The sequence below is a fragment of the Musa acuminata genome, chromosome BXJ2-4 (genome assembly GCF_036884655.1).
Source record: "Musa acuminata AAA Group cultivar baxijiao chromosome BXJ2-4, Cavendish_Baxijiao_AAA, whole genome shotgun sequence".
NCBI classification, from domain to species: domain Eukaryota; kingdom Viridiplantae; phylum Streptophyta; class Magnoliopsida; order Zingiberales; family Musaceae; genus Musa; species Musa acuminata.
In genome coordinates this window covers 34,947,388-34,971,775 of record NC_088341.1, presented here as the reverse complement: position 1 = coordinate 34,971,775, position 24,388 = coordinate 34,947,388, and the positions used below count along the sequence as shown (strand labels likewise).

Genomic DNA, 24,388 nt, shown 5'->3' with positions numbered 1-24,388 from the left:
AGAGAGAGAGAGAGAGAGAGAGAGAGAGAGAGAGAGATATGTCCTGCTTGCATGGAACAGGATTTGATACGGTAGGTGAGTGGCTACAGTGGTTGTTAATATGAGTTGGAAGTATCTGGTTGGACTTCGATGGCCTTTTGACCTCAAGAAGGGAGCTGACAACCAAGAAGCCCCCACACAATCGACAACATGCATGCCAGCTTCCATGGAATTCTCGAGTTCGCCCCATAGTTTAGACTAACCCTACGGGAACAGCTTGCGCATCTTTGAAGTCTCACTGGACGACACCCACAAACCCTCTCCCCATGTGAAGCTTTCCTCTGACTTTCCACCCCTTTCCTCCCCTTCCGGTACGAGATCATGTGTTTGTCATTACCCGTTCCAAGGCATACAAACCCACCACCCTCTCTTATGTGCTTCTCTTTGATTAGGAAAAAGACAGCTTAAACAAAAAGAGCCTCCTTTGCTCCACTGCAAGTCTTTCAAACAGCTATCGAAAGGACCAACAAGTGTGTCGTGTCCTTGGGTGGTACGCCTCCTGTCTCTCACTTTTTCTCTCTACCTCTCTGCCCTTCTTCTCTTTCCATCTCTCCGTTCAAACACAACCTACTGCAGCATAGGAAGAGCAGAATCCTGAAGAAAGCAGGTTGGATTGCAGAGAGCAATACTAGGAGTAGTTATTCTGGTGTCATGAGATCGCATGCATTTTTCCATCACCCACAGTCTCCGTTGTGGCTTCATTGCCCTTTTGCTATGACCAAGCAAAGTAGATCGACATTAGAGAGTTAAAAGCACAGTCGCAGTTCGGATCATGTGTTTCATTGCATGTTTTGACGGCTTGGAGAACAAAAGTATTATGCTTCGAACGGAGAAAGAGAGAGGGGAAAACTGAGACGATCCAAGTGTCTCTCGAGACGTAATCGAGTCACAGAAACCCCGAAAGAATCCAACTTTCCACAGTGTGAGATTCCAATCATGACTTTGAAATAAAGAAGAGGTTGGAAATGAGATCTTCTTGTGTGGTGGGTAGACTGATTTCTTGAACTGCTGACCCATGAAATTGACATACCGAGAGAGCCATGACTCCTTGTGTCCCTTCTACGTGGGGAGGCAGATAGGACTTGTCCGCTTTTCTTCATCATTAGTTTTCTGCTGTGTTTGCTCGTCGCATGGTGGAGTCCGGTTGGACACAGCTCGAGAACGCAAGAGACTTGGCTTCTGTCGATCAATCACCTCGTACTAATCTCCTCATGAATTCAAAGACTCGTGATCGATCATGAACCTGCCCCTCTCCGCCAAAACGGGCGGTAGGGTTCCAGCTGTGGTTTTTTCTTCTTTGTCCAAGAGAGTGTAGTGTATATGCACAGCTCAATGATTGTGGAAGAATATGATGGCAAGTTCATCTCTTTTCTTTTTTGACCTGCTCCTGCACACTGCTTTCCCTCCTTTGACAATACCGACAGTAGATTTGTTTTCTGATTACAGATCATAATCCAGATAGAAGAAAACTACGAATGCAGATTTCCTACTCTCTCTCTCTCTCTCTCTCTTTTTCTCTGTATGTGTGTGATCTGAAGAGGGGACCTGCTGCAAGAGTGCCATGGTTGTGTGTATATTGTGCGGACATGTTGGGACTCCCGGCAAAGCCTTTAATGTGATAAATGCTGTTGCCATAAATGAAACAGAAATCTACAGTGCGTGCTCGGAACGAGCATGGAAGATTATGGTGGGAGGCTTTGTCCATCATCATTCATCATTCTGGAGCATTTATGGAGGAACAGTTGTGGTTGTGGGTTTGGTGAATTCAATGAGGTGTAGAGGTGCAGAGGAACGTTTGATTGTTTGATTGTTTCAGCAGCCAGATCTTAACAACACCTCTCTCTCTCTCTCTCTCTCTCATGGTGACCGGAGATGATGAGGGAGGGTGAATCAGCTCCTGCGTACATGGGCTGTCTGGAGATTCCTCTCCGCTGGTGGTGGTGCCAATGCTGTGCATGGCGCACGTAGATTAGGTTTGACTATTAAAATAGATCTCATGTTGTGCATCATACTAAAGAAATGTATGCACTATTTTAGGATCTAAATCTACGTGTATAGTTGACATCAATCCTTGGAAGGCTGATGATTGAAATATCTCTAGTTTAATCACACATCAAATATGGCAGTAGAGTATTGGCTCATATAAAATAAATATATGAGTGTACTATCATTAACTTAGATCTAAACATTTTAAATCATACGATTATAGACCCATCAGATAAATAAATATGTTATTATGTCCAACCACATCAACTAATATGTAGGTCGGTAATATAAATGCTTGTTGCACACTTATCTATCTATGTCCATATTTGAAATCCTTTAAATCCAAGGACACGAGTTAAGTTAAAAGAGTCTCCAAATATATCCAAAAATGATATGTATATATTCTATGAATTTAAGAAAATATAAATATATTTTTTATGCACAATTACATTCATTTGCATTCTCACATTCAGATTTATTCGAGAGGTTCTCTTTGCCAGATTTATTCATTTGTATATATATATATATATATATATATATATATATATATATATATATATATATATATATATATATATATATATATATATATATATATATACTCAAGAGGCCTTTGTAAGCAGGCTGGGCCTCCAAATTGGGCTTTTACGGACCTTCTTCGGACGTCCAAGAGATAGCCCAATTTGAACGCGGCCCCAATTTACTAAAGCCGCCGCCATCGCCATCGCCGTCGCCAGTACCACATCCCCCTCCTCGATCGGTCATCTTTGAAACCCTCCCTCTTCGTCGATGACCGCATGAGATGGGCGGCGGTAGTAGCCAACAAAGCCCCATCTCTTCTCCGGAGGATGGGGGCTTCTCCCCTCTCCTCCTTCTACGCCGCCGCCGAGGTCGACTCCATCTTCGCCCCGCACGACGCCTGGGAGCTCGTCATCTCCGAGAGGGTCCTCACCATCCTCCACACCGTCCCCTCCTTCGAGCCCCACCTCGACTTCCTCTCCCCGATCCTCACCCACCACGTCGTCGAGGAGGTCCTCGCCGACGCCCCCACCGCCCCGTTCGCATTTCGCTTCTTCTCCTGGGTCTCCAGGCAGCGCCACCTCCGCAGCTGGGTCTCCCACAATCGCATCATCTCCATCCTCCGCTCCCCAGGCGGCTTCGACTCCGCCTGGCGTGCCCTCGCCGACCTCGGCCGCCAGGGCGTGCCCGTCGCCCCGGCCGCCTTTGCCGCCCTCATCTCCGCCTACTCAGCCTCCGGGATGGCCGAGAAGGCCGTGGAGGCCTTCGGCCGGATGTCGGAGTTCGGCAGCCGCCCCAACACCTTCGCCTACAACACCTTGCTGCGGATCTTCGTCGATAAAGATGTGATATTGCTCGCCCTGGCGATATATAACCATATGATCAAGTCGGATTGCCGTCCCAATCGGTCCACCTTCATCATCTTGATGGGCGGATTGTGCAATGCGGGGAAGACGGAGGACGCGCTGGCGCTGTTCGACGAAATGCTCCAGCAAGACATATCCCCGAGCACAATGGTTTACACCGTGTTCCTCTCGTCGCTCTGCAAGGCCGACAGGCTTGACGACGCGAGCAGGCTGTTGGATTCCATGAAGCAGGACAATTACAAGCCGGACTCCATCACCTACCACGCGTTGTTGAGTGGGTTCTGCAAGTCGGGGAGGATCGACGAAGCTTTCGAGCTTCTGAGGGCGTTCGAGGACGACGGGTTTGTGCTAGGCCTAAGCGGATATAGCTGTTTGATCGATGGGTTATTCAAGGCCGGGAGATTCGAGGAGGCGTGCCGGCATTACAAGGAAATGCTGGAGAAGAATGTGGCTCCGGACTGCAAGCTTTACGCAATAATGATCAGGGGCTACACCGAAGTTGGCCAGGTGGAGGAAGCCTTCTCCTTCTTGTCCGAGATGGGCGGCCGAGGTCTGGTTCCTGATACATTCTGCTACAACAGCCTGATCAAGGGCCTCTGCGACGTTGGGCACTTGGACAGGGCTCGCTCGCTGGTCTTGGAGATCTCGCAGCACGATCGATTCCCCGACTCGGCCACCTACACCATCATGATCTGTGGACTGTGCAAGGAGGGGCTCGTCGATGAGGCACGCAACATATTCGACGAAATGGAGAAGCTGGGGTGCGTCCCGACCGTGATGACGTTTAATGCTCTCATCGACGGGCTCTGCAAGGCCGGGAAGCTGGAAGAGGCCCACATTCTCTTCTACAAGATGGAGATGGGGAAGAACCCCTCCCTGTTCCTCCGGCTCTCGCAGGGCGCTGACAGGATCCACGACAGCAACAGCCTCCGTCAGTTGGTGGAGGAGTTGTGCGGCTCCGGCCATGTGCTCAAAGCATACAGGCTCCTCCGTGGCATCATCGACAGCGGCGTCGTGCCTGATATCGTCACGTACAACACCCTGATCAATGGTTTGTGCAAGGCCGGGAATACCGATGGCGCAATGAAGCTCTTCAAGGAGCTTCACCTCAAGGGGCACTCTCCCGATGCAGTCACGTACGGCACGCTCATGGACGGCCTCCTCAAGGTGCACCAAGAGGACGAAGCCTTGACGGTGCTCCAGCACATGTTGCGGAGTGGGCGCAGCCCTGGCGTGTCGATATACGGCATGCTGATGCGGGCATTGTGCAGGAAGAAGAAGGTCTCCCGGGCGGTGACGCTCTGGTTGAACCATCTCTGGCAGGCGCGCAGAGCTCCCGAAGACGCCGAAGCCATCACGACAGCACGGAAGCAGTTCATGGAAGGGAACCTGGAAGAAGTCATCAGAGGCTTGGTAGCGATGGACCGGAAGCGTGGCGTGGCCGGTCCCTTTCCTTACACGATATGGCTGATCGGCTACTGCCGGATGCACAAGGTGGACGAAGCTCTCACGATCTTCACCACCCTGACGGAGTCGGACGTCGATGCTACGCCGCCCAGCTGCGTGCACCTCATCGACTACCTGTGCCGGAACCGGAAGCTGGAGGCGGCGGTCGACGTGATGCTGTACGCACTGGAGAAAGGCTTCTTCTTCATGCAACCGGTGGGCAATCGCTTGATAAGGAGACTCTGCGCACACAGCAAGAAGGACGCAGCCCAAGAACTGGTTCGAAGGATGCAGCTCGCCGGATACGACATGGATGTTTACCTCCGGACAACCACCAAGGTGTTTCTGTACGGTGATTAGATAGATCGGCACGGACTATCATCCTCCCCTTTTCGTTTAGAGTCGTAGAAGATTTGATTTGGTTGATGACCCATTTTTGGATGAACATGATTTGTCATCGATGCGGATGGGTGGGTGGGTTTCTTTAACCCTTGTAACATAACATCAATAAGCAAAAAGAAAATGATCGGCAATTTAGTGTGTGATTGCAAATATTTCTTGCTCATAGCATCACGAGATTGGATTTTCTCGCTCGGTAGTACATATCATTCTGCTGGAAATACAAATAGAAAGGTCAAGATCTCATATTCAATTCATCCGTCGATCGCAAAGCAAAGAGCCATCGCATCATATTATTGCATCGGGTCGGGACATATGTACACGATGTGTTGGCCTCCTCGGGAACTATAATTCTCTTTGGCCGGCTTTGCCCCGGGCATCGTTCCCTTCGGTGGGGTTCTCGTGAACCACCTGCACCGGCCTCTGCTCTTGCTGTCCTTGCCCGGCCGACGTCCGGTAATCCGTCGTCTCCACCACTTTCGTCTCCTTCACCCCTCCTCCTCCTCCTCCTCCGGCGGGCGGAGTCTGTGTGGCGCCGGCGCTGGTCTTTTCCTTCACCGGTGCGTACGCAACAACAAGATCAGGCTGAGGAAAGCAGATACAAGTAGGTACGTACAGCCACCACCACTTCACATGCATACCTGCGTCGTCGACATCGACCGAAGTGAGAGACTTCCCACGGAGATTTCGATCCACGAACGGGAAGAAGAGCTACCTACGGTTGGGAGGAACGATGGGTACGGTTTGGTAATAATAGGAGAAGGCCTGACACGTTACGAGGCGAGCTGTCGAGTTGGGCTGCGAACGCGATGGCAAAGAGACCGGCCTTGTGAACACGTGTATGGAAGCGAAAAACTGTGGTGTACGACCCTCCAGCGACAAGTCACCACCCCTTCGAGACATGACGTACTAATCACACATGATTAGTACGTCATGTCTCGAAGGGGTGGTGTACGACCCCCCAGCGACAAGCACCCACCCGTGAACGGTTCGGTTACAAGGGGTGGTGACATCGCATCGAAAGTGGATGCAGAAGATGGTATAATCGATTCTTTGGCGACATGAGTTTGGGGGTATAGCCAATCATAAAAAAAAGAAAGAAACAGGTCATTCTAACAATCTCAAATATCGGGATGAGTTAGTTCTATAGAACCTCGATTCATGATTTCACCAAATCACAGGATGGATGCGTTGCTCTGTCCGCTTCATCAAAACAGTTTCCACCAGCCTGCAGTGCCGCCAGATTGAACACAAACCTTATCGCCCGGAACATAAAAGATGTTCGACCACTTGGAGGACGGTCTCAGGCCGCAGTGTCGGAGAATAATATAAAGATCAACAGCGCTACCTTTTCCTTTGAGAGTTTTAATTCTAAATGCACATTAATTGGCAATGGTCAGTCAGTCAGTCACAAGACTGAAATAAGATGGAATCCCAAAACAAACAAACATAAAAAAAACAATACGTTTCTTTCAGATAACCCTTCTCACGTCTAATTACTCTCACTCACTCTCTGTCTCTCTCTCTCTCTCCTGTGACTGTTGTGTATCTAGCACCCTACAACAAAAGACTTGAAAGGGAATCATCAGTCCATTCTCCGCCTCTTTCCTTCGCATCAACGAGAAACCTGCCAAATCAATCTAATGGACCGACCATGAGGTTTCACTCGCACTCCCCCGCTGTCGGGTTATCTTGGCCACCCTGTGGTGCGCCCTTGGCGTACGGTCGCTAACCGAAGTACAGCCTCATCATATACCTTGTGGGGTTGAAGCCACTAAGAATCACTACAAATAAAAAATCAACGACCATCGTAGAAAGAATGACTTTTGGATGGTGAAAGATAAAACAAGATGCACTATCCATATCAAAGAAACTTACTCAGCGGGGATAAGATGATGACAAGTCCAATAGGATACAAAAAGAAGGTTGTTTTGTCCAAGAATGGAAGAACTGCATCAGAAATTTTCATTTCACGAGAGCAACGTGCAATTAGCTTGCCATGCCTAAACTCTGACAAAAATAAGGCATTAGTCATCAAAGTAATTGACAGCATCATGTCCTGCATACCATCGTAGCCGAGAAAATTCAGATAGTGATAGTAAGAAATGGCCACCATGAAAAGTAGGTTTGAGACCAACATTGGAAAGAAGCCATGTGCTACCAAGAGAGGGGATACAAAGTACTGAATCACTGGAAAAAAAGATACAAGCGATGAGCGAAATTAACATATGAGCTATAAAACACAAGAATATAGCGATACAGGTGATGGACAGCACTGAATTGTTATGGTTACTTACCATAGAGCAAAACAAATGCTGGAAAGAAAGAGTTGCAGTGAACGTCAAAAGCATACAGCCTACTCACACGACACCATAAACACCAAAGAATATTAGTGTCTCATAATTGGAAAAAGAAAAAAAGTGCTATCTCACTTACAAGTAAAGAGAAACCGAAGCAGGACGAAATGATTTAAACATAAGCTGTACGATACATCAGGACGTTTTGTGCATAATTTCATCAGACTGACAAGTAACATTTGTCCATCAGAAATTTATATACCATATTGGATTAAAAATCAATACAAAAATTGATTCCACCAAACACCTTTGCCGAAATGGGAAGGGGACAATAATGTATTGCAAGGCAACCTGAGAATAATTATTGACATTGTACGGTTATGCTGAACTGAGAAATTGGTTTAAAATCCTTGGTTCACATGAGCAGGCCCATAGGAAGGCTAGATGGTAAATAGAGAATCATATTCATTTAACCAAACCAGTAGTTAAAGCTTATGGCTTTGTTTTATTATAATATAAAATTAGCATCATTCTTTTTTTCTCCTGTATAGAATATTCAACAAGGACACAAGTTAGTATTTGTTTTGCACTCCACCAAAGTTAAAAACAGGAAAAAATAATTGGAAGCATTAACATCAGTGTTCATCAGGCCCCTGAAGCCATTTTTCTTTGCTTTGTTCTGCTAAAGCTACATGGTTTGTAGTGTCATCTGTTCCTATCCCAATGATAAATAAATAATCATATGTAAATAAGATTCCATGAAGCAGAAAAAATATCATCTGGTCAAGCACAAATAAGAAGACTGATGATTGTATGCATTCGGAAGTTACTTTTTGCAACTAGAGTATTTCCAATCCCAGTTGGCCTGATTTTACTTTCAAGGTTATAATAGACTTATTGGTTCCACAAAAGCCTAATTTTTGTCCATTCAACCACGTTTCTTATCATTCACAATAAACTCATTCATAGTCAAGTTGGCTTTACAAACCATAGTCATGATATCACCTAGACCATAAATTACATAGTCATGAGTCTACAAAGGTTCCCCCCATCCTTCATCAAGTGACCTATGCATTCAATCCAAATCAACAAGCATAAGAACTGCAAACTCACCACAAGTCCTGCAACTTCCAAGTTCGCAAAGATTCTATCTGTCATCCCATCTAGCAACTTGTCAAGCGATTCATGGGGTTGACACGACAAGTTGGGTCTTCTTGACAATTGAAAACAATGTAAATGCAGACAAACACACATGCAAGCATTTACCGTACAGAGACATGTTCAAACAGTCACAAGAAGAAAGAAAGAAAAAGCAAACTATCTTTTACTTCACATGATAAAATTTGGTAGGCAACAGACTTGCTGATATATGTAAACATCAGTTTTATGTGGTACCATTCAACCCGTTGCTCGACTGCATGACTGCTTGGTGTCTCCTCACGCATGTATGTATTTGTCAGAAACCTACATCAACTCAAAAAGGAAAAAAAGAAAGCTCAACAAATATATGATATCTTATACAATGACTGGCCCATATAACAAAAGTCTTGGAAGTTCATACGGTGATTTTTGGTCACCAATAGTGATGTCATGTTTCTGTTGTTGATTAGTTCTTGCATAATATGCATGCTCACCAATGAAAGAATGTCATACATGTTCTGGGGAAATGACTCACTCAACGTTTATCAGGCACAGAAACTGTCATAAATATTTTATATCAGTTGGTGTTTAATGTTAGTGAATATGGTAATTTAACAAGCTTCAGGCAATAGCATCATTCAGGATTTTCTTTTCATACAAAAGATAATGGGTACCTCAAAAATGTCATGCATATCAGAAAAGTCATGATTATTTAGCAATGCATTAGGAAAAAAAAGTGCAATTCATATGTGTAGTTCAACAACAACACTAATGTAAAATGCCAACAAAGTTACAAATTGCTGAGTTACTTGAAATTGTAAAAAAGAATGCTAAATGTCAAATTCTTACCAACAACATGTAGCCAAAATCGTTCCTGCTAACAAGAAATGGAAGACGACAACTGAAATAACAGTGAACACAGAATGCACCCAAGTCACGCCATACCTAAATTATGGAAAAGAACACAAAGAAAATTGAGGATAAATCAAATCCCATAAAAAGGTTAATGCTTTATTATGACAACTGGGAAGATAACAAGAACCGGGACCTTCAAAGTTTGAGCAGTTAACTAGATGTCGCCAGAAAACATAACCTCAGCTACGTATCTCGGAACTTGGAATGACAATATTACATTTAGATGTAACAAGGCAACATTGAAAAACTTACGCAGCACAATATGCTGAAGTGGCAACTATAAAAAAGAGACAGAAGATCACAGCAAAAGCAGGATCATCTCGTGCCCATTGGTTCTTTGTTTCTGGACAAAAATGGGAAAGTATGGATTACGCAGATGAATATTATTTGTGCAACTTTGTAGTCACAATATCATTCCAATAACTTGAGCGTAACCTATGCATGGGATGACTATCATGAGCACAAGGACCAATTCAGCATTCTTTAGGCAACATAAAAATATTACAAATCAAAGAATAAATAGCACGGATTATGTATTGTATATGTGTTACTATCGGAGGTAAAGGCTTTATTATTTGTTTGGTCGATAGTAGAGTGGGACAAAGGACAGTTTGTGAGAGGAATCTTTTTTTTAATCATTTGGAAATAAAGAAGAGTCCAAAGACAACATCAAGGAGAAAAAACATAAGTTAATGCCATCAGCCAGTTAGTATGGGTGGGCTTAAGTCAAGCATGATCTTTTTTGTTTTTAAACAAAGCCAAGAAACTATCTATATCAGTTTGCAGGAGGCCATGTGCTCATATTTAAATGATGGCACGACCTCAACAATATCATGCCTTACATCAAAGACTATATTAACTAAATAAATACCGGCCAACTGGCACAACTTGGTTGGTTAGTAGCGCAATACATGATCTCTTACTTCTAGAATCTAGAAAATTATTTCAAGTCAGTCCTACATATGATTTCACATAAAAGAAAATAACAAATCCCTAAAAGAACCTTCAGTAAACTCAAAGGTTTTATATGTACGGGCATCCAACAAAAGTTACATTAAACGGCTCTATTTGCTAAAAAATTGAATGCAGACTATGACACCAAGGAATAAAAGGAATCCTCTTGAATTACACAGCACCAAGAACAAAATCCAATGCACAAGACTACCGCCAAAGTTGGGTTTGAGAAGGATTAATGTACGAAGCTATACTCCAGTAAATAGATAGGCTGCTTTCATGAACTGAACTCTCGTCACCTATGTTGCAAAAGAGCAACCATAAACTACCATACTACCTGAAATAAAGTATTATTCATGCTAGCTTTGACCATTCTTGGCGTTGTGAATAGATTTCCTTTGCTAGATTCCCATAACCATGTACTCCAGAATTTAATAGAATTTTTTTTGTGATCTTTTCTACGGTTGAATTTAATGAAACCCAAGAAAGAGATGAATCGGCATGTGAATGATGAAGCAAGCAAACACAGATACACAAAAAGCAGGTAGATATCTCACACTATGGCAGATGGCTGCAAGGCACAAGTTATATGATAAGAGGAAAAGAAAATAACAGGTACTAATTATGTAAGTGTATAACTTACGTTTATGGTACTTTGTGTGCTGGTAGCTGTCTCCCATATTATGTTCACATGTAGCAACACGATAAGCTCCAATAAGAAACTTTACCAGGAAATAAAGTATCAAAGCGCAAGTAACTTAAGTAAAGTGGCATATTACAAGTCCTTAATTTGAAAGAGTATAATTAAATGGGAGTGAACTAAATGTTAAACTATTGTTTGGGTCGAGCGATAGTCCATTGCAGGAAAAGAAAAAGCAGTGAATTATATCCTATGACGGAAACCTTATCTCTGCTTAGAAGAACTTTAATAGAAGAAAAATCTATTAAGAATGAGTGTGCAACTGCATCATACAGTAATGAAATTTAGTAAGCCACTAATTCTTTTTATTTATATAAAGTTCCACTGTATAACTAGTATCTCCATACGGGTGATGATTTTTCAAATGCAGATCCCTTTTTATTCCCCTTCACTTGTTCCTAGTATTCTGTCAATTTTCTCTCCTTTTTGTGTCGTATGTTGAACTTCACCATTAGAAGTTTACAATCAAATTTAATCTAAATCGGTCATTGTTGATCATATTAGGTGCTGCAGTATGGGTGAATAGTCAAACAACAGGGATCAATACATTAGTTAGGAACTAATTATTTTTCACCACTATGAGAATAACAAAGAACAAGTGCTTTCTATCTGGATGTGGAGCCTGTAATGTGATCAGGAACGATCAACCCAGCTCACGCCACTCAGCCAAGACCAAGTCCAAGTTCCTCTTAGTCCAAGATCGGCTAAATTCAACTCCCAAGTCCAGGACCAGCCAACTCAATTCAATTCCAAGTCCAAGTCGGATTAGGAGTCTAGGAGTTGTCCAAGTATAATTAGGAGAGTGGAAATCATCCAAATCTGAGTAGGAGTCTAGGAGTCGTCCAAGTCTGATTAGAAATCTAGGAGTCCCCATTCTACAACCATAAATAAAGAGGTTGACGGCTCTAGAAAACACAGGAGAGAGAGAGGCGGTAGCCCTAGAGAGAGAGGAGAGAAGAAGGGAGGCAAACGACAAGAGAAAAGCCCTATGAAGTCCGAGCTATTGATGAAGATTGTTGCTCAAGAAGTATCCTCACTGTTGCATGTTCAGGTGTTCCTTTTCTTCAAGAAGCAATCTAGATTCCTTTTTCTCTTTCAAGCTCTCTCGTCCATCGACGACTCTATCAATCCGCCCACAAAGCGTAAATCCGCTTGGAGGAAGGATCGAGATCATCAAATCTTTCCGTGAAGCATGTCACTATGTTTAGCAAAGAAAGCAAAACAACAACTTAGAATGAAAATTAAAACAGATTACGTGCGAAAGCACTATGAACTCTAAGAGAGTCTTCACTGGACCTTCTCACTTTGATCTTTCTCGCAACAAACAAGTCATCCATTATGTGACAAATTAATCATCCCGTCGCGAGCAACAGTTTGCTCATCACCACTTGAAATGATTACCTTTGACTTCAACCTTTCAAGTCAATGACGAATTATAAATCATATATCATAGTTTAGTTTCCATCGAGGACTGCATTTATCCTCCCCTTAACCTCATATACAAGCAATAGGATAATTGCATCGTTTCGAGCACCTTCTTACTTTGAGGAAAGAAGGTATTCTGCAAGGTAAAATGATAGAACAAAAGGATGGAGAAAAGAGATTGGGAACAGAAAACCAAAGGATAGGTAAGCAGAGAGGAACTCCAGAAAATGAGATTTTCTTCGTAGTAACACTTCAATTTCATATCCAAGTCATACATAACTCACCTATTTGTCGACACTCATAACCTAGTATAGATAGAGATGGAGAAAACAGCTTGGGAATAGAAACGAAAAGGATAGAGAAGTAGAGAGAAACTCTGGAAAATGAAATTTAATTCGGAGTAATACTTCGATATTACACCTTAGGTGATACATAACTCACTCATTTGTCGACCCTCATATCCTACAAACAGAGAGATGGAGAAAAGAGATTAAGAATAGAAAAGAAAGAGTACAGAGGTAGAGAGGAACTCTAGGGAACGAGATATTGTTAAGAGTAATACTTAAATTTTGTACCTTAAGTGATACAAAAGTCACCTATTTGTTGACTCCCAGAACCTAATGCAACACTAGCTCTGCTCCATCTAGATTTATAATATCCATCATCAATCCTTTTGTAAGTCTCAATTAGATTGGACCATGAAAAGGAGAGGTGTTAATCAGTTAGCCATCAAGCCTATAAATGCCTCCAGCTCTCGTCCTCTATAAAACCCTTTTTATTGTCCCTCTCCCAATGTGAACTGAAGTTGACTCGATCAAGTTTGAGTCAAGCTAGGACTCTCCAGATGGGTAAAGATCAACCTACAGTTTATAGTTTTAATCTAACAAGGAATAAGAGTTTATCGCATTGACCCATCAAACCTCGTGTCCAAAAAGTGGTCAAACTCAATGCTGAGTTATCAACAAAAGTCTCCAAGTCATCTTATGATGCTAACATGGCACTTGGGCCTCCTTTTTGGACCATCCATGTGACAAGGGTGTCCCAGACCGTTTGATCTCCGCCGTTGAAAGATTGCTTTGACCCATTTCTTGGCCTGCTCTTCCCTGAAAAGACTTGTGCTAGTCCAAACAGGAATAGGGGTCTTTGATCTTTTTGCACTAGTGTTGGAGCTGAAAGAAAGGATTCCAAGTCACTAGAAAATTTGTATTATTTCAGTGGAGGCTTCATGCGGCAGGCCGCTTTTTTATATTTAAGACCACAAAACTCAAACATCTCCAAGTTTCCTCTACCATAACTGTAAATATAAAAATTGGTAAGACATCGAGTATCTTGTTGAAACTAAGAAAGGCTATACATCATGCAAGGAATATTATGGAGAATTCGGTAAATGACGACTATATAAACATCAAGCTTCGTTATTAACGGATAAAAGATAGAAACTTATGCTCGATGTACAGATGCATTCAAATTGCAAATAATTTGCAGTGAAAACTGAAAGGATAGATACTTAAAACATGATGTGTTCAAAAACATTAAAACGGTAGGAATTAGGACAGATACATACACAACTTTGGGTGAGGTACAAAGATGAAGCATTTGCCAAAAGGTATACTCGATATCCATTTGTTGCCACTAAAAATCAAAAGAAACAAGGGCATGAGACTGTGAAAATCATATTATTATTATACTCGCAAAGATCAGGGTCGAATTGGTTCAGAAATAAATTCTGATCTCCATCCTTCCCCTCGATACCTGTAAACATGCAGAACAAGTACAATAAATCCACGACACAAAACACAATTACTCCAAAAAAAGTTGAAACTAACATAAGCGCATGAAGCAAATGTTCTAGACATCTGGCGCATGGCCCTATTTTCATTCACATAAACCTAATGTCAGGTTACCCAAAAATAGGTAAGCTAGACATCGATTTAGAATCAACCACATGCTTTCGCTAACCAAGACAAAGTAATAAAACCCATCATAATTGAAACTTCATATAGTAGACTAAAGCTTGTTTTCCGTCAGGAAAAATCACTTTAATGTGGAAATTTTGCCCAGTCTTCTCGCACAATCATTACATATAAATAAAATTGTTTGCCACCTGAAACCATCGTGGCAATTCAAGTTTGGTTAAGTACAAACCCATTTGATTGAAACCAATCGTTTTGCTTGGTTGTATCGGATATCTTGGAACCAAAATCCTCAAGTCAAAGAAAGTGTAAGGTGTCACCTAAAACCTAATCTAGATATAAGATAAGTCTAGTCTAGTCTAGTCTGACCCAACCAGATCCCAACCCAATTTGGCAATATATGTATATATTGTGTGTAACACAGAAATTTGTGCGGTGTTAATTATATACATTTTTTTTTTTTTAGCTCATGCGCTTAGCTAGTTATAACCAAAACAACCTAGCTTTATCCCAAACCAACCCAGTGATTAGCCAAACCCAACTCAGTTAGCTTAGGGATGAAAAAAATCACAATTCAAGATCAGATCCACATGGATATGGATAGAGGAATGTTCGAGTCGGTATTACGGTTGACCTTTAACCAAAACCAAGTTGCCCAAGTTGCAGTCCTGCCACCAAATTGAACGAGCTTCATATATCAGAAAAACATGTTTAGACTTCTCGTGTCACTCATCTTGCATCAAGAGTAGACAGTTTGTAAAACACGACAGCAACACACAAAGTGTTGATTTCATCATCACAACGAGTTTGCTGTTGAGTATATCAGGAGCATAACTATCGTGCAACCTGCAGGCAAAATAGCATGGCCTCAAGATAACTCATCGGAGACCCCGCCACAGATTACTTACTTTGCAGGCTTCCAAGCACGACGTTAGGGTAAGAAAGATCAGCGTTGGTATTAGAACAAATAAATTTGGTACGTTCACTCATTTAATAACAAAAGCCACGGTGATCAGATCACCCGATCGGCCATACATGAGTTCCTCAAAAAGAGATGGTACGTTTTTAGTTTCTTGTGACTGACTTTCCATATCGAAGTCTATAATCGATTTCTCGAAACCTAAAAGAAACCCTCCGCTCGTAAGGCCAACGACTAATAAACAGATCCACGTCAATGCTGCAAGAAAAAACCTAATTCGGCCCATTCCTGGAACGATTCTTCGACCTAATTCGGGTTTTTTTTCCTAGAATCTCACGACCGCCGTCCACACGCGACGGATCAAACCGTACAATTATCATGGATCTCTCGAGAATTCCAACATTCATCCCGACAAACAGACACCGAAGGAGTCGGGAAGATCGCGTGTGGTTCGGTTCGGGGAAGAAAAGAAGGGTGGGGCGAGGGGGAGAGAAGAACCTTGACGATTCGGCGGAGGTATTGGGAGAATCCCGGGGCGGGCCGAACGGCTGAGGTCCCGCGCCCCTTGGACACGGTCGGCAGCATCCTCCCTCGTTCCGATCAATCGTTCCCCCTCCCGGCTCTCGTCGCAGTGGACCGCGATATGAGATCTGCAAGGAGAAAGAGGAGGAGCGAGCGGCCGATGGAGAGCGCCTTGTATTATTTCTTGATAATCTAATAATAATAATAATGACTATTTAGCATCGAGAATTCTCGAGTCAGACCGGATGTTATACGGGCCGGATTGGGTTGACGGACAACAGCCCATGGCCCGATTCATGGCCAAGCTTGCTCTTTTGCGGAACCATTCTCGCATAATAATAATAATAATATTATTATTATTTTCTCTGAATCTTTTCCACTTGGACCGACAGCCCACCGCGGCCATCGACTATGTAATTAATACATGTTGAGACCCACCCAAACAAATGGAACGTCTGTCCCCACTTGCAGCTAGCTAGCTAGCTTCGGTCAGCAATGGCGTTCGTTTGTCGTCTACTGCACGTCGTCTCTATGGTCCCACGCGACATAAAGCGCAGAGGGTCAAAATTTCCATTCCGTGGGCCCCACGCAGCCAGCCTCCTCCTTGCGGGGGAGATGACGTTTGATATCTTCTGGCATGATGTTACTGCTCCACTACGTTCCTTTTTTCTTCGTTTGGTTTTGACTTTTCTCTTTCATTTCCCTTGTAGTGATAATTATTAGTTGCTTGCTGAAGAGAGAATACGTAGATGACATTTTTCCTGCTCCGATTATTTCCATAGCCTCCGCGTTGTACGGCGAAATAAATATTTGGGCGGCAGAATGTTTGGTGCGGAAGAGGAGGAGGAGGAGGAGACATGATGTGATGTACTCACTCACTCATATGACGATCTAACAAAGAAACTGGCCAGTTTGGATAGAAGAGAAGGAGGTGTCTGCCGACATCCATGTGGAGCAGAATGAATACTTACTGCTGCCTGTAGTTGTGGATACAAAGGGGAGGGTGGATGATGGATGTGATCGCAGATCCTAGGCATGATTGTGCTACTTGACCTCACATGATGGATGCATCAAAACGAGACGAGTTAAAAGAGATGCTGGTGCTTGATGAGCAGGCTACCGGGGGTCAAATGTGGTGGTAGGGGACCGAAGCCAAAGAATAATAGGATTAGGTTGGTGACGCGACGGGGGCCGACGACGGACCATGCAAATTACAATTTCACTTCGGAAAGCTCAGCTCAGTTCACTTGCTCACGCAAACTACATACAGCATCAGCATAAGACACTTACTTGTCTGCGTGTGGGAACCCACCATAATTTTATCTTACTCGCTACCTGAGTTTCTTTTTATAATATTTATAGAACAAACCATATCATCAAAATCCGAGGTTCTGCCGGCCACGGCGTTCTCTTTTCATTCGTTTGGAGTCCTAATTGCAACCCAACGAATTCAGTCGATGAATTCCTCTGGTCCAACAGACAAGTCTCGTTTCTCCGGTCATCTATTCGGCGACGCCCCACCCCTAAACCAGGGAGTGGGCCACTCGAATCCCAAGCGACCTCCATTACATTGCAAAACACAAACGCTGGAAAAGCAGCAGCAGCAGCAGCACATAGCGACGGATGGCTTTTTCCCAATCCCGACCCGATGGCTACTTGCATTATTGCGTCTGCTTCATCTCCTCTAAGCCAAAAAAAGAAAGAAAAAAAAAAAAAAAAAGGTATTGGTGGCGTTGATGATGATGGAGCCAAAGACGCATGTGATTCGATGTGCTCGCCATAAGACTATAAAAGAAGGGGGAAAAAACAAAGAGAACAGCAGCAGCAGCAGCATCAAGGAGGAGGAGGAGGAGGTGTGTTGTGGAAGGCTGTTTCTTAGATTCCATCAAGTGGAGCGGGTGGCTCCCCGTTTTCGAACCCTTGCCACTTACTCTATGGCCACTCGAAGACACATTAAAAGAAGGATAAAAGACCCAAGTACCATCAGCTCTAGGTGCGTGCATGCATGTATGTAGCATTATCACTAAGAGAAGGGATGGATACAGCTTGATCAAGCGGGTTGGTGAAGATGGGAAGTGGGTACAAATATTATATACTGTTGCGGTTTGGTTGGTATTTGTATGGAGGAAAAAGCGGAGGAGAGGGAGCGTCGGCGAAGACTACATGCAGTCGTACTAGTAGTTCGTTTGATAGGAACCACGGCAAAAGAAGTGGGGGAGGAAGAACAAAACAAAGGTCGACGATGTGGACTTCCGTCATGTCATGCTGACCCGCTACATGGACCGCGGAGCCGACCGGTGGGATGGTGAACCACCAAACGTGTTCTCATCTGCATCTCTCCTTTTTCTTTTGCTTTTCCTCGTTGTCATTTCCCGAGCAAGGGTTGATGTCGTTTTACTCCCGAGACTAAAATGAAAATTAATGGTGTCCTCGTGGCCCGCCTCGTGGGATCGATCCCCCAACACCACCACCACCACCACCACCACGACGACGACGAGAGTACAAAGTGCGCGCTGGATGGACGAGTCGGTTCTGCTTTTGGTCCATCACGATGGGTTCGAACACACCTTCACAGTCGACATCTAACTTTTTTGCGATGGGAGGACGTAACCACGGTGGGTCGCAAGCGTGGGCTCCCACGTGGACCACACGTCACGCCAATCAAAAGACAGGTACAGGTTAGACTCCTTTACTTGTGGCTATAAAAAAGGGAATCCGAGCAGCATCTTCGCAGTTGCTTCGTCGGCCGTTCATTCCGGCTGGGGCCAGTGGAACAGCGAACGGGGGAGAGACTCTGTGCCACACTAACATTGTTTATATAAAAAGATGATAAGGGCGGACGAGTAGTGGCAGTGTCTCGGGAAAGCAAGTTTTGGTACCTCCGTGCAGCTGTGATGGGGGCACAAACACCACCACTCGATGTATATTCGATGCCGCCATGCCCTTCCCCTTTACTTTTACCTCTTAGGAAAACGAAGGCCATAACAAAATATCTTGTCGTCTACGAAACCGAGTGGGCTCCCGTTTTCCTCACACCACGTGACCTCCTGCTCCGCTTAAATGACACCAGCGCCCCTGCTTCTCCAACGGCAGAGACGGTGCAACGGTCACACGTGTGCCACGCGACAGGCGAGCTGCAGGGGCACGTGCTGTTCGAACCGCTTCCCGTTGGTCTCCCTCTCTCTCTCTCTCTCTCTCTCTTTCCGGCGAAGATAGTTGAGAGAGTTAAGTAAAGAAAAGGGGGGTTGGGTGTTGGACAGCTGGTGACGCGTAACCGCTGCGTACAAAAGGGATACGATTCCCCCAAATCTCGTCACTCTCTTTTGTTTGTTTCGTTCTCCCCAACCCACGCCATCCTCTCCCTCCCTCCCTCCCTCCCTCCATTATTGACCACTGGTATTAGTTTTGTATCGCGTCTCTCTCACTCCTCTTCGAACCCAACCGGTCCAGCGAGAGGCATTTAGAAACCAATATCACTATTTGAAAATATCATATCCTTTGTTTTTACGGCCGCATATGGAGTTTGCAAACTCAAAAAAAAAGAAAAAAAGGGGGCAACGAAAACGTGTAAAGAAATGACTGGATGGCGAAGATAAAGAGAGTCAAAACACAGCGAGCACCGTCCAACAGACAGCGGCGAAGAAGGGGAGCGGGGCCCAACCAACAGCTGTGCGGAGAGTACACGACGTACGAGCCGCAGAAAAGGCCAAAAAATAAGGACTGGCCGTAGCTTTGCTTGCTCGTATTTTTCTCCCTCCCCGTGTCGCCTACATTTATTTTAATTATAGTGAAGAAGAACTAAAGGAACCCGAGAGCCAATGCCACTCCGACGGGTATATTAATTATACCCTGTTAGGCTTAGCACCACCAAAGCTATCTCGTCTCACCGATTCTCATCATTTTCTATTGCTGGGGGGGGTGAGTTATTACTTCATTCATTACTCTTTGACTAAAGTGGGCAGGAGCGTGCACGTTGGATTTACTAAAAACTCATTAACAACAAATTAAGGAAGGAGGGAGGAAGGTCTGTTACAGATCTTACCGAATAATAATAATAATAATAATAATAATAATAATAAAAGAAGCAGAGGGAGGGAGAGTGGTGGTTGAAGAATCAATCTCGAGAGAGGATCGATTTAGGAATGGACGGTTCGGATTGCACCACAGGGGTGCAGTAATTATGCCATCGCTTTCACTTGGTTCGTTTTAGTTAACAAAAGATACCAAGTATGGCAACTAGTTGCACAGTTTATGTAGCAAGCATACATATATGCACATATCCATATATTTATGACGCTTGTAAACCCAAGTCGACCCATATCTTAACCAACTAAAACTGAAACCGACTGCTGTTGACACGCACGAATAATGCTCTCCAGGGTGGCTAGGCAAAATCCACACCCGACTCTCTTCTCCTAAACATCCACTTCCAGAGTTAGGTGCTAACCGGCTGATAAGAATTCCATCAATAAAGTTGCGACGTTTTAGTTAATTATTGAGGACACCAAAAGGTCCACGAAGTTGGTACATGCATCTGGGATAAGATGCAGTGGGCAAGACGAAACAGGGGAGTCATGATACGGACGTCCCAGATCAACGCGACGAGGGCACGGGGTTGTCGCGTTTCAGCGGCGTCAGATGGCATCCATGCACCCACACATATATGCCCCCCGGGCCGCCGTCGTCGTCATGAGGAGTCAAATACCTGTAGCCATGCCGACTTGCGGCCCCCACGAACATGGAAACCAAAGCTTATGCCCTCGGAATTTAACACTCACCTCTGGGAAATACCTACCTCCCACACGAATGGCTAAGGTCTTCGCAAGATTAACAGGTGGGCCACACGAGAGACCGCGACTTCCGTCAATGGAAGGAAAGGTAAGGGCCGAGCGAGATAGGTTTTGAATAACTAAGCGCGAAACGCGACATCGGACACTGGAATCGCGATTCCAGTGGGAGAAAACGGACAAGTTGTTGTGGAGGAAGACCTCGATGCTTCTCTTCCACCCGCTCACGATGAACCCGCCCGCCGACCCCTGAGTCGGATGGATGGGCCCATCAGGTAACCAACTGCGGATCCTTCGACTCTCGACCGTGGGTGACCACCGAGTTGTCGCCGAGGAGAAAGAAGACGACGAAAGAGACGGGAGCGGCGAGCGGGCGACGCGTGGCCATAGCCAGCTGTATCCAAACCAAACCAAACAGCCTGAACCGGAACGAAGCGGGCGGTCGTGCCCAACCAAACGCCCCGTTAACCCAGTCACCAATCCTTGTCCCTCTGCCGCTATAAAAGGCATCGTAACCCCACTCCCTGTTTGCTTCGCCGTCCTATCGCTCGCTCTCCTTGGCTTCATCCCTCTCTGCTTTCTCTCCCGGTCGAACACGAAAACCGGATCGAAACAGAGGAATGAATGATTAGGCCATAAAGGTCGCTCCTTTCTCCTTTTTCTTCCTCCTCCTTTCATCTTTGCTGCAGATACATCGATCGAAGCAGTCGAGATATCAAGTCGGTGAGAGTTTGGGGATTCCATGGCGGCCGCAACGGGGAGAAGCAGGTGCAAGGAGGCGGCCAGGATAAAGGGGCCGTGGAGCCCGGAGGAGGACACGTCGCTGCAGCGGCTGGTGCAGCGGCACGGACCCCGGAACTGGTCGCTTATAAGCAGGTCCATTCCGGGCAGGTCCGGCAAGTCGTGCCGGCTGCGGTGGTGTAACCAGCTGTCCCCTCAGGTGGAGCACCGGCCCTTCACGGCGGAGGAGGATGAGATCATCATCCGCGCCCACCGCCGCTTCGGCAACAAGTGGGCCACCATCGCCCGCATCCTCTCTGGCCGCACCGACAACGCCATAAAAAACCACTGGAACTCCACCCTCAAGCGAAAGTACACCCCACCCTGCGCCGGCAGCGGCGACGGCGGCCTCCAGCATCACTACGACGCGATCGTGGCGGCGAAGGCGGCCACGGCGATCGAACAGGACGACGAGCCTGAGGAAGCGAGGGCGCTCGAGAGGGCCAGCAGCGACGGTCCGGTCCTCTTGTCGGGCGGAGCAGGGCTTTGGATGAACCCCGGCAGCCCTTCGGAGTCCGACGTCAGCGATTCCAGCCACCACAGCCATCCGGTGATCTCTTCAGCGGCGGAGGTGCCTCACATCTATCGACCAGTTCCTAGAACCGGTGGCGTCGTGCTTCACTCTTCCCCCTGCCGAGGACCTCATCAGACCGAACCGATGACCGCTGCTACCATCGCCGCCACTCCTATCCACAACGACGACGATCCGGTCACGTCCCTCACACTCTCCCTCCCTGGATCCGATCCGATGGACACCTCCTCCGACCACCACCAGGGCAGCCCTGTCAACCACATCCAGAACCAGCTCCAACTGCTGCCGACCTCGGCTCCGACCCCGCAGCCCATGACGCAGCGGCGCCCTGCCGTGGCTGCCTCGTCTGCCGCGGAGGAGGAGCGGCGGCCGACGCCTATCCCTTTCAGCGCGGAGTTCCTAGCGGTCATGCAAGAGATGATCCGCAAGGAGGTGAGGTGCTACATGGCAGGACTGGAGCAGAGCCGCATGCTGTGCGGGATGCAGCCGCCACCCGAGGGCGTCCGCAACGCGGCGATGAATCGCATCGGAGTAACGAAGATCGAGTAGGGTATTGTGTCGGATCCGGAGAAACAATGGATGATGATTAATCCGAATCAAGGAATGAATGAACGAACGAACGGCAAAACAGTTCTCGAAGACAGAGATAAGATGACCGAGAAGAAATGCGGTTCCTTTGTATTCGTACTTTTTTTTTTTTTTTTTGCAAATAAGTTGCTTTCCTTGGCGAAAAAAGAACCAAAAAAAAAAGTTGTACAGGAGGAAGATTATGACGAGAGATCCAAGTCGGGGGGAAATGTTTCGCCGGTGGTAGTCATGTGGAAAGGAATATTAAAAAAGAAAAAAGGCAGCAAAATGATGCACTCTTTGTATCGGATCTGATCTGATCTATTCCCGACGATGATGATAGTTAAGGGTCCTGATGCTGAAGTGATTGTGTCGATGAAACGATGTAGGAAGAGAACATCTCTAACTCGACAAGTCTTAATCAACTGTCACCTCCATTCAAATGTGTCTGTTGACTATTGCAGCTAAGCGATAGCAAATCGGTACAGACCGACTTGTTGCCTGACGCTTTTACCATTGCTACCGTCGAATCCTGCGGTTGGGAGTGGTGCGGTTGAAAGTCTCAGTTGTGGACAAAAACCGAAAACTTTGACTCGAGATTTTTTGAATGAGGAGCGCAAACCATGCCAAAAACGATAGATAAGATTGATTTGGGTGTCACCGTCAAGGGAGGATGGCGGATTAAAAGACTCCCCCTACTCGCTTGGTTCTTATCAGGAGGAATAATATAACGTTCACGACACTGTTGGGGAGGTGATAAAAAGAAGCGTTGATTAGTAGACGTCAGGGAATTGGTTATGGGACGTGGACTGAGGGGGACAAGCATTAGTTGGAAGAAGAGATAAGTTTGGTTGCATGCCAGTTGGGCAGCAGCAGCTGCGTGGTTAATTTAATTCGCCCCCCCCCACCCCCCCACTCATGGTTGACAAGACTTGCAGAAACCCCCTTTCCCAAATTCAAAAAGAGCGTCTCCGTGTCTCATTTGATCGCTGGCGACAATCATTAATGAAGCAGCTCAAGATCGAATCACCATCAGCATTACACGTCAGAGAATTCGACCTTGAGATGCCAAGCTCTTTTTTGCACCGCTAAGCTTACTTGCCGAGGAAACGTCGAACCATCATAAATGCTTTTAAAGAAGAAGAAGAAAAAAAAAAATAAAGAGGCACAGGCTTACCTGAGGGAGAGCAAAGCTATATATATATATATATATATCCTTTTCAACATATCTGGGTAGCAGCAGCTGAATCCTTCTGCATACCACGTAGTGGGTGGCGCATCAGGATCAACCCTAGAAGAAATTGACAAGCCAAAAGACATCGGTGTTATTTACTATAGTTCTAGAAACGAAAATGGTAAAAATTGCCAGTAGTGTCAGCTTACCAGCTCGGTCTGCACGTCTTTGTTTGCAGCAGCCTCTCACGCCCTCTCATCTTTTTACCAACATCCCTCGGTCTTCTGACAGAAGACTGTCCACATTTGAAACCCGAAAAGCATGATTCTTAGCACGGCCGAGACAAATTATTTACAGAATTAGCAACACATTTTGTGATGAAAATACAAATCATCTGAGTTCATGGATAAGTAGCTCCTTCACATTTCAACAAACTGACTTCTATCTTCAACAAAATCATTTACTCTGTTTAAATCATCACACACACACAATGGTGGCGGCGTTAAAT

The 24,388-nt window shown here is 45.3% G+C and overlaps 3 protein-coding genes and 1 long non-coding RNA gene across 5 annotated transcripts; 2 read left to right on the top strand and 2 right to left on the bottom strand.

Annotated features, from left to right (window-relative positions):
- Window positions 1-2,746: 2,746 nt before the first annotated feature.
- LOC103981378 (pentatricopeptide repeat-containing protein At1g79540) lies at window positions 2,747-5,401 on the top strand. The gene has a single exon (XM_009398101.3). It carries the CDS (start codon window positions 2,823-2,825, stop codon window positions 5,214-5,216), a length of 2,394 nt encoding a protein of 797 aa, XP_009396376.2. The 5' UTR covers window positions 2,747-2,822; the 3' UTR covers window positions 5,217-5,401.
- A 75-nt stretch (window positions 5,402-5,476) lies between these two features.
- LOC135610503 (uncharacterized) lies at window positions 5,477-6,049 on the bottom strand. The gene is made up of 2 exons (XR_010486152.1): window positions 5,897-6,049; window positions 5,477-5,807 (listed from the first exon to the last, which is right to left on the bottom strand). It is a non-coding gene; the product is annotated as an uncharacterized LOC135610503 (long non-coding RNA).
- Window positions 6,050-6,584: 535 nt separating this feature from the next.
- On the bottom strand, window positions 6,585-16,233 carry LOC135610502 (uncharacterized). Of its 2 annotated transcripts, none has more exons than XM_065105084.1 (10): window positions 16,017-16,233; window positions 14,251-14,318; window positions 11,205-11,230; window positions 9,860-9,950; window positions 9,542-9,637; window positions 8,948-9,016; window positions 7,553-7,611; window positions 7,323-7,445; window positions 7,134-7,205; window positions 6,585-7,039 (listed from the first exon to the last, which is right to left on the bottom strand). In XM_065105084.1, the coding sequence occupies exons 1-10, from the start codon at window positions 16,101-16,103 to the stop codon at window positions 6,984-6,986; spliced, it is 747 nt and encodes a 248-aa protein (XP_064961156.1). In that variant the 5' UTR covers window positions 16,104-16,233; the 3' UTR covers window positions 6,585-6,983. The 2 variants fall into 2 exon arrangements, with proteins under 2 accessions (XP_064961156.1, XP_064961157.1); XM_065105085.1 differs by having other exon boundaries at window positions 14,251-14,438; window positions 16,017-16,165.
- A 5,114-nt stretch (window positions 16,234-21,347) lies between these two features.
- On the top strand, window positions 21,348-23,016 carry LOC135610501 (transcription factor MYB44-like). The gene has a single exon (XM_065105082.1). It carries the CDS (start codon window positions 21,570-21,572, stop codon window positions 22,686-22,688), a length of 1,119 nt encoding a protein of 372 aa, XP_064961154.1. The 5' UTR covers window positions 21,348-21,569; the 3' UTR covers window positions 22,689-23,016.
- The last annotated feature ends 1,372 nt before the right edge of the window (window positions 23,017-24,388 follow it).

What these genes read in the sequence shown, in the direction of transcription:
- LOC103981378 (XM_009398101.3), top strand. Translation starts at nt 2,823, where the DNA reads ATGAGATGGGCGGCGGTAGTAGCCAACAAAGCCCCATCTCTTCTCCGG.
- LOC135610502 (XM_065105084.1), bottom strand. Translation starts at nt 16,103, where the DNA reads ATGCTGCCGACCGTGTCCAAGGGGCGCGGGACCTCAGCCGTTCGGCCC. An exon ending in AGCATTTGTTTTGCTCTATG is followed by an intron (nt 7,446 to 7,552) that starts GTAAGTAACCAT and finishes CTTTTTTTCCAG; the next exon opens with TGATTCAGTACTTTGTATCC. An exon ending in CATCATCTTATCCCCGCTGA is followed by an intron (nt 7,040 to 7,133) that starts GTAAGTTTCTTT and finishes TTTTATTTGTAG; the next exon opens with TGATTCTTAGTGGCTTCAAC.
- LOC135610501 (XM_065105082.1), top strand. Translation starts at nt 21,570, where the DNA reads ATGGCGGCCGCAACGGGGAGAAGCAGGTGCAAGGAGGCGGCCAGGATA.